Source organism: Papilio xuthus, unplaced genomic scaffold (genome assembly GCF_000836235.2).
Source record: "Papilio xuthus unplaced genomic scaffold, Pxut_1.1 DF828177.1, whole genome shotgun sequence".
NCBI lineage: Eukaryota > Metazoa > Arthropoda > Insecta > Lepidoptera > Papilionidae > Papilio > Papilio xuthus.
In genome coordinates this window covers 2,286-11,551 of record NW_013530472.1, presented here as the reverse complement: position 1 = coordinate 11,551, position 9,266 = coordinate 2,286, and the positions used below count along the sequence as shown (strand labels likewise).

At 36.9% G+C, this 9,266-nt stretch overlaps 2 protein-coding genes across 2 annotated transcripts; both read left to right on the top strand.

Annotated features, from left to right (window-relative positions):
• Positions 1–2,864: 2,864 nt before the first annotated feature.
• Positions 2,865–6,972, top strand: LOC106113686 (uncharacterized). The gene is made up of 5 exons (XM_013306545.1): positions 2,865–3,033; positions 3,153–3,383; positions 6,132–6,267; positions 6,458–6,585; positions 6,739–6,972. Exons 1-5 carry the CDS (start codon positions 3,026–3,028, stop codon positions 6,875–6,877), a joined length of 642 nt encoding a protein of 213 aa, XP_013161999.1. The 5' UTR covers positions 2,865–3,025; the 3' UTR covers positions 6,878–6,972.
• Positions 6,973–7,836: 864 nt separating this feature from the next.
• LOC106113698 (uncharacterized) lies at positions 7,837–9,030 on the top strand. Its single transcript, XM_013306557.1, has 3 exons — positions 7,837–7,874; positions 7,964–8,171; positions 8,712–9,030. Exons 1-3 carry the CDS (start codon positions 7,837–7,839, stop codon positions 8,952–8,954), a joined length of 489 nt encoding a protein of 162 aa, XP_013162011.1. The 3' UTR covers positions 8,955–9,030.
• The last annotated feature ends 236 nt before the right edge of the window (positions 9,031–9,266 follow it).

Sequence of the window (9,266 nt, the reverse complement as noted above, 5' to 3'; positions counted from 1 at the left end):
TGCGGGGGGGGGAGTGCGGCGTGTGCGGGATGAGCGGGATGAGCGGGGTGCGCTAACGAGGCGTAGCGCATTTCACGCTGTGTCACGCGCTCATTGACGATTAGTGAGGCACAGCGCGCCGCCGCCCGCACCGCCTCGCATATTATCCAATGTTATGGAGAATGACACGCTTCACGCTCCTCTCGTCTTGTGCATAGTTATAAGCAGATACACCTTCTATTTAAAAAAATAATAATAAACAAAAATTTTAAGAAAAAAGAAAACCGACTTAAAAAAAACATTCCCAAACAAAATGCCCTAAAAAGTAACAAATAATGTCATGAACACCCTCGAAAGTAAGAAAATTCTCTTATTTCTTGTAATATGTCTATATTGTATAATTATTGTTATTTCGGAGTCGGTGTGCTCTTATGAAATAAAGTTCCGTCAAAATGAGTGCAGCCGTTTCGGAGATGACAAACTTACTACGAACAGACAAAAATTAAAGATAATACATAATTTTTGTTTTACTTATCGCAAATAATTAAAGTTGATGAATTATAAAAAAAATTGAGGCGAAGCTTTTTTAAGTTATACCTACATACATTTATTATTATATACTGTTTCATTTCTTGCTAATATTTTATTTACAAAATTTTGTATAGATGTTGGTAAGAAGCTTTTTTACTTTCAATGTGCAATTGTGTGTTGCCCCGATAATATGTAGGTACGCTATGACAGCCCGTTCCGGGGGCGAAAACAAATTGAATGTCACGTCACTGAAATGAGTGATCGGTTCAGTCAGAAATTTACATGTTAGATATACGAACCCATGTACATAAAATAAATAAAAAAACTGAGATAGATACACACGAATAACATAACCTTCTTTGTCTGTTGGGTATAAACAAAGTTATATACGCGCGAAAAACTAAACCCTATTTATCCGTGTGAAGCCGACTCAAATCGTTGTTTGAATACGTCTTCAGATAAAGGATCGGTATTTTTGTTGGGTGGAGAATCATCAGCAAAAATGATGGCACCGTTATTAAGATTATTTAAGAAACAACACGACATCGTGTAAAATCTAACGAACCGATTAAGGAGCATTGAGAGAGGGAAAGCGTCGCGTTGATGTCGTAAACGGCAATACGATGGAACTCACCGCACCGCAAACACGCCCAGGGAGGCAATCACAAAAAGTTATGACGACACTGTTTTGCTCAACGAGGCTGCGATTGATATCGCAAGGGATTGTCACCGCAAAGCTCACAGGCACATCTTACAAAAACAGCTCTCAGGAATAGCTTACAGGCTGACGACGAGCACCGAGGCCGCGGGGTTGTATTCAGGTCTCAGACGCCACCTGGCCTGCGAAGGCTGCACACTTAGCGGTTATCCATACTAAGGACATCTAAACTCCTCGTCCTCAAGCTCTAGCATGCGCAAGCATTATTGACGATCTCAATTTTTTGCAAGTGCCATTTTCAATGAACAGGCATTATATTTTTGTTTCACGTATATTCAGTTAAAAGAACCCACGTATATATTAGCTTCGAGCCCTATATCGTAGTGGAATTAAAAAGGTATATCCTATGTTACTCCTGCATACATAGTCCATTTTGATAACTTGCCATACGATTAGTATCGTTCCTCATTCCGTGTTGCGTTTGCGTGTCAAAAGGTACATTACAACGCATTTAGTGAACGTAGCCAGTAACTGAACCTGAATCTATTTTAATACTATCTGTACTATACTACCACGCAACTCTTTCCGCAAGGAAATAAAAAAAACATATCTTTATAAGAAGTTTATGTGTTCTTGCGGAGACTATGTTCTACAACAGTATCATACATAAGTTGAGCCGTATCGAACATACTCTCAAACAAATATCCATCCATCCATCCATCCATCCAATATTAGTAAGATCATCTGTAAATATAAAAGAAAATTAGGTTAATATTTATCCTGAGCCGCTCGAGTGGGCAGTTCCTAGGAAACCAATTGAAACTTTTAGCTCGTAGGGAAACGTAGCCAAGCCAATAAAATTATTCCTTCGGGCGATAAATGTGTAGTAGTCGTGTGTCCGTCTATCTGTTTGTCTATACGTGTCTCGGCGCAGCGGCGAATACGGCTGAGCCGACACTCTGTTAAACTTCGACATCAAGCGTGACGGCACAAAGTCGTAAATGGCTTGTAGTTTACTCCAGAACGCGAGGAAACTGCGGGACGGAACGGCAAAGACGCACCCCAAGGAGACGGCCGCCACGCGGCGTGCACGCGGCGCAGCTCCAACGTTGAACGCCCGACGGGAATTAATAAACGGCTTGTTTGTCTGTTTGTTGCTAAGTTCCCTTTATTTAAAAACGATGGAGTCAATAGGAGGGAGCTATCGTCGAAATGAAAATTTAAATCGCCGCCCGCCGCGCTTCACCCGTCGTCTGACTGAGGGTGCCTTTTGTGAACTGTGTGCCAGTTGTCATCGCCTCACTTAAACCTTGTTACATGCGCACTGGACACTGGATTGTAAGTAAGTAAGTAAGTAAGTTGGTGGAACAATAACACTTTCATTGAGATACGTGCTAAATGAAATCAGGAGATGGAAGGAGTTTATTGAAAACACAAATCAGTTTTCTAACATTACTTGACCACTGTCCAAAGGCATCTGTCATAACGTAGTAATGAATTTAAATTCCTGTATCAGTGATTTATTGATAGATAAAGGGATAAACAGGCATCTCAGCACAGCCGTGTAGCTGTAGCTCCCTCTTCACGTACTCCTTCCTTCAATTAAAAAAATTAAAAACTTTTTTGCCTTTATAAATGGCCATTTACATTTTGAATACGCGCCAATTATCAATTAAAAATAATGAAAAGTCAAATACCTTATGTCAATTAACGCAGCCAATAGTTTTTTTTTAAATATTTCACAAATAATAATGTAACGTAATTTCAGGTTTCTATTACAACATTAAGAAAAAGCAACAAAAAATGAAATCAATTTATAAATTTTAGTTAGCACAGAATAACAATAGAATTATTGCGATGGCAGGGTTAGCTTCTTTTTTCAATAGTATTAATGCAGGAAAAGTGCACTAGCCGCAGCCGCAGCCGCAGCCGCAGCCGCAGCCGCAGCCGCAGCCGCAACAGTTATGTTTCGAACGTTTTGCAGTTGTTGTCAATGTCCGAGCGGCGGTCAGCAGGACAGGCTGCCGCTGATCTGCCTAGTGCCGCGTGGCGACGGCGTGGGCACGGCTGCGCCCCCGACGTCCGCCACGCCGCCCGCGCCTTCCGCGCCCCCCGCGCGCTCCACCGGCGCCCTGGACTTCCCCCTGTTGGACGACGAGTACATCAAGAAACACTTCAAGCTGCCGCCGCGCCCTCTCTACCTGGACCCCTTCAGGTTAGCATGTTGTTCGCGCTTACTGAAGTAAATATATATTATGTAGACATCTATATAGAGAAAAGTAGAAAAGTTTTTGGTTGAATCATTGATAAAATTTATAAGCCAGTTGCATAAGTACGTTCGTACAAAATCAAACGTAAAATGCGGCACCGGCTTTTATATTGCTATTTCAAAACAGGACTAATTGATATCGGGCCACTAAAATTTATACCTTATGACGAGGGCATAGAGTCGTAAGCCATTTGCTACAGTTTTGGACTAAGTACATTTTGTCTCTAATAAATGTAACTACCAGGAAAACACGATGTTTGATATACGTTCAATGTAAAATCGACTTTATACCATGGAGATAAAGCCAGATTATACCATGGAGCTAGGTAAAGCTAGGGCATTTTCAGTGACCAATAACTACTGACAAACGACTGAGGATACGTAAGTGAAACTAATTTCGAGTATCGTCTAGTGCGGCGGCGGGGCGGATTCCTCGGAGTCTGCTCGGACCGCATGCATACATGGTCGAATAAAGTTCGATTCTGGTTGCACAAGGCGACCACGTTTTTTGTTACTTTTTCAGTTAATTTTGAACAAGTGTTTTATTTCATTTTTTTTTTATTTAAATATCGCGGACTACGTCATCAACATATATACTTATTATTATTTATTTAAAATAACTTTGTGTACAATAAAAAATATCAGTTTATTAATTTTTGGTCCGTTTTATAAAACTGTCTTCTGAGATTACATTACGTTTTTGTCTTAATCAAAATAATATTTATCGCGAAGAAATGTCGCGACACCAAATTTTATATGAAATAAACGAAAAATGTTACTATTGAAACAAAATGTTACATAGATGGCGCTTTACATAAAGACACGAGAAGCAATACCTTCACCTCTTGTACCCTAACGAAAACAGATGGCGCAAAACGTACAATTTAATTGCAAAATGGACAACATTTTTATTTTGTACCTCATTACTTACTACTTACTACAACTACTACTTACTGTTAGAAATAAATATTAACATACATATAAATTGAAAGACTACATATAGAATGTATTAAATGTGAGCTATCCAAATTTACATAAGATCTTTATCAACTAAAATGTAGTACAGACCTTTAATATATATATGTATATATTTACATTTAAAAATATAAAGACTTCCACATAGTTAACACCCGCCACAAAGATAAATTATATTTACCGCAATCAATAATTAAAATGCTAAATGAAAGACCCTACTATATGCCGTAAAACAATTTAACCATTTAGGGGAAGAAATGAGAAAAGAAATTGAAAAATTGAAAAGGTTTTTTTGATGAAGAAAGCTTATTACACATTGGAAAAGTTCCTCCTACAAAACTGCAATGATGTATAGCCACGTCGATAACTACACCGAGAAAAATATAATACTAAAAACATCCAACTGTTTTTGTTTAAATTTATATTAACTTTTCTTATAATTTGATATCCTCCACCATATGATTAACAGTATGGCTACAAATATGAAAATATTCCTGCAATATTTTTCTTTTGTATTAGCTACCTAAGTAACATATGTAGCTGTTAATTGTAGTTAAACATTGAACCAAAACATTCGTAATTTAAGCACAAAAAATAATTAACTTTGACGGTTATCTTGTAATTTTAGAACTTAACTTTTGACCAACTTTGACATGCTACTGTGTACTGAATAAAATGTATTATATTAAGAGTACTACGGCACTAAATTACAAAAGTAGGAGCAACTAACTCATCGAGATTCTAAAATGCTACGATACTATGATAAAACCTGCGAAAAGTCTCTAAAAGAAAATAACAACTGAAATTAAATATTTTTCATAGTTATTAGGAATTTTATTAAGTGTTCGAAAAAGGGTTTCCGGTTACGAATTAAGTTAAAAAAAAAACCTTTATTGATAGATTTTGAGGTGCGAGCGAGATAGACATACATTTATAACTTTTCATAATGCAGGGTAAGACATTATTTTCATCTCTTTGTATTTCAAAGTTTGTTATTATTATTAGGAAACATGTATTTATTAAGTATTATTATTCCTTATACATTTATTTATCATATATATGTTTTTAATATAGTACATTTCATATCCAAAAAATAAACCATACAAAAGATATTATATTAAAAATAGAACAAGAAATAGAATAGAATTATTAAGTACATTTATAAGATTATTATTTGAAGAATATGTATGTATTATAACACGCCTGAAAAAGGCATAAATGGCCAAATAAATAAATAAAATATAAAACGTCACATAGTTATGTTTCACTGTCGCACTCACAGTTATCAATCGACCTTATTACGTTCCTTAGTGCACATTTCTCATACTAAGGAGCATATAGGCAAAAAAAAAACTGAGTAATAAAGAATAATTTGCGTACTGTCCAATTTGTTTTACTTGGACGCTACGAAAATTAGGTGCAAAATAAAATTGGGAAGCCAATAAGTTTGTCGTCCAGCAACAATACAGAACAATACCAACGGTGTCTAGCAACGATATGAACCGACGACGCCATCTTGCGGCCGTCACAGTCAGCAAGATGTAGATATCACTATTATTACGTTTTGTTAAAACAAACTTAACTAAAATATTATCTATTGTTTTATGTTTGCTTATAAACTATACATTAATTAGTGTAGCTTGTACGATATTGATTGGAATTGTAAACAAGGTACGTTTGTTTATAATTCCAGTATTTATTGGAGATCGTTGCCAACAGGAGGCCGCTCATCACGTTCCCGACTTCGCAGGAAGCGGCCAAAAACTTCAACATGGCGCGCAAGACCAAGATCAACCAGCAGATTCTCGACGGATACTTGGACCCGTCAGAAGCCATCTCCGCACCTAGTGTGTTTGTACGTCATCCTAGCTTCACGTTCATCCATTGTCCAATATCAGACTATCTTAAATATTATTTAAAGTTAACATTACTTAAATGTCTATTTTACATTATTGGCGAATTTTCCCTACAATATAAAACTTGCCTCGCTGTGCAAACCCTAGTGTAGTGACGTTACTTATATCTTTTGGTTGTATGTGTTTTAGCCATATGCGCAAACTACGAAAGAAACTGATAAATCAAAAGCTGAAGAGGAAGAGGTGATCTACATCTTGCAATTGCCAGATTGGGAGTTTAAGTGCCCGCTGCATGACCAAGTCGTCAAAACACCGAGGTACCCCGATGCATAGTAGAACATTCGGCCTTTGAGCGGCTAAGTCGTGATGCTCAATTTTAATTTTGAATAGAAGTTGATTTTAGATATACTTAACATTGAGGTACTACTACTATTATAAATTTTATTTATTTACCCTTTTGCTTATTTTAGATTCATCTGGCACTCGTGTAAGAAGTCAGAGCGGGAGAAGAAAGGTGGGGAACCTAAAGCCGGCGGCGGGCCGCTGCATCGCCCCAAGCCCTGGTTGCTAAGTCGACACACGGACTTCGACATGCTGTCGCAATGGTAGCTCTGCAGCCCCGCACCCCCGCAGCCCAAACACACCTGCAACAACCGCAACACATGCACAAAACTTGCTATTAATATAAACAGCCTTATATCATCCTCGTTTCATTTCTGTTTCTTGCTATTTTTATTAGAAGTAAAGGAGACAGCATATTGTGTGAAATCTGAATCAATTTAACAAAATAATAAAGTTGGCAGCGATTATTCAGGCGGGTGCAAAAATATGATTGATTGTCCATCCGATATTTGTGTTTGGGAGCCGAGCCGAGCCGAGCCGAGCCGAACCGAGCTGTAGCTCAGGTAGAGACCGCTGTGTTTTACAAATATAGGTACTTTAACGAAAACTTTGTTTTTTTTTTTTATTTAAATGACTAAAATCTATGAATTACTTTTTAAAATATTTGATTGGTTTCTCTCTATTCCTGCTTTACGAGTATACACCATAACTAAAGTAATAAGACATTAAACAAAATATTGAGATGCTGACAAACAAAAAGTTTTTCATGATTTTTTTTTGGTCAATAATTGACAAGGTACATTTGAATAATTAGAAAAGGGTGGGAACGGGGAACGGCAGTTACCAGCGTACGATACGACATTTATATTCATAAAAAATTAATTCGATCCTTAATATATGTACATCACTGCGTAAAACTTTCGTCAAAGTAAACACACGAATAATACACAACACAAAAACAGCAAATGCAAACTCATACAGAACTCTGTGCCTGTTCTTTATAACATTGATACCAGACACCATATAATATTTTGTTTTTCTTTTTTTATTTTTTTAAATTATTAAAATCATCCGTCAACCGTCAGTAATTGTGTCAAATTTCTGTAAAATTATCTTAAAAATCAAAAACATTTTTCTTTGAACAATTTCACTAAATTTAATCAATACTCGTACATATATATTAAAATATATAAATATTCCTTGTATATATTTTAAGTATAATTAAAATGTCGGAGAAGAATACGAAAAAAAAACTGGCCGACATGTGCGTATCTCTTGTTTTTATCGTTTCTTTACATTTTAATATGATTTTTGACTTGTAGGATGGGAAATACAAATATTAATTGTTAACAGCCCGTTGACAAGGCCCGGGTTCGACACTCTTGCGATGTCTGCTCCCACGCTCGTGCAGATGAATCCCCAGGGAAAGTGGGAAAACAAGACGCCGGATGAAAACGACGCCGAAAATAAGCAGTTGAAAGCCGTCATTAAATACTTGATAGACAGCAAGGCCGTGTCCGCCGCGCAGAGCTACTGCTGCCAGTGCGCGGAGCAACACCAGGTGCGCTGCAACCGAGATCCTCGCGCCACTCACACACACACACACACACACTATGCAACATAATTTATTATATCTGTTAACAATTAACATAGATACTTAACAAAGGTAAAACTCATTATTCTGATGACATTCCATATCCAATCATTGTATGTACTCATATACACAATCTGAGGATGCTGCAGATTGTCGATTAAGTTGCCTGCTAGCATCGAAGAAATATTTTTGTATTTTTTTTTTTTTACTATAAAAAAGTGTAGTTGTATTTAATACTACGAATAAAGATAGGAATAAAATAGAATTTGATATTAATCAAAATTACTCGATGAAGAAAATAATTTTGGATACAAATATGACTTTTTTTTTTAAATTTAAATTAATCTCAATAATGCTAAAGCTTGGATTCAGTCGTTTACCGCAGTAGTAGTAATTGCAAATGTACATTTACTTTTTTTTTTTTTATATTGCATGCGTTGCAGCGAGTAGCTAATGCATTTCATAAATTTGAATGCGCCTCAGTCTAAGTAGTTATGTTATGTGCAGCTCCAAGATGGCGACAAGTTGAGCTACGTGCCCGTGATCATGATGCCGCTGACCGCGGCCGAGGACTGCCCATTTGACATGGACTGCGAGGTGCAAAAGATGAAGGAGACGGCGCCCAAGAAGGAAACACGACAGAAAACGCAAGTCAAAGAGGTAGAAAAAGAAAAGGAAAAACAAAAAACTAAGAAACGTGGCTACGTTTTGCAGAGATTGACTGACTTTGACCTTTTATCGCAATGGTAGCCATAGGCGTCACCAATTTAATAGTCCTTTGTGTTTGGCAATGTCGAAATGTTTTTTTTTTTTCTTGGCCTTATTTTGTGCTTTATTAAAACGTGCTTTTATATGAAATGTCTTATTATTATACTTGGTCTTGATCAATCATCCCAACCATAGGCCCCCATTTATTTCCACCTAATGCGGAAAGATTATTCATAAATGGAAAATATGAACAATAGTACGCTGGAGTTAACGGGTCCGCTGTACCACGATACAACTATGTTGGCATAACAGTATTACGCAAATATATTTTTTAAAAAAAAATCCCAGGTGTCC

Excerpts from the sequence above, each read along its gene's own strand:
- LOC106113686 (XM_013306545.1), top strand. Across the intron at positions 3,384-6,131 it reads CTCTACCTGGACCCCTTCAG|GAGGCCGCTCATCACGTTCC; the intron begins GTTAGCATGTTG and ends CGTTGCCAACAG. Across the intron at positions 6,586-6,738 it reads CAAGTCGTCAAAACACCGAG|ATTCATCTGGCACTCGTGTA; the intron begins GTACCCCGATGC and ends TGCTTATTTTAG.
- LOC106113698 (XM_013306557.1), top strand. The coding sequence starts at position 7,837 with ATGTCGGAGAAGAATACGAAAAAAAAACTGGCCGACAT. Across the intron at positions 7,875-7,963 it reads AAAAAAAAACTGGCCGACAT|CCCGTTGACAAGGCCCGGGT; the intron begins GTGCGTATCTCT and ends AATTGTTAACAG. Across the intron at positions 8,172-8,711 it reads AGTGCGCGGAGCAACACCAG|CTCCAAGATGGCGACAAGTT; the intron begins GTGCGCTGCAAC and ends TGTTATGTGCAG.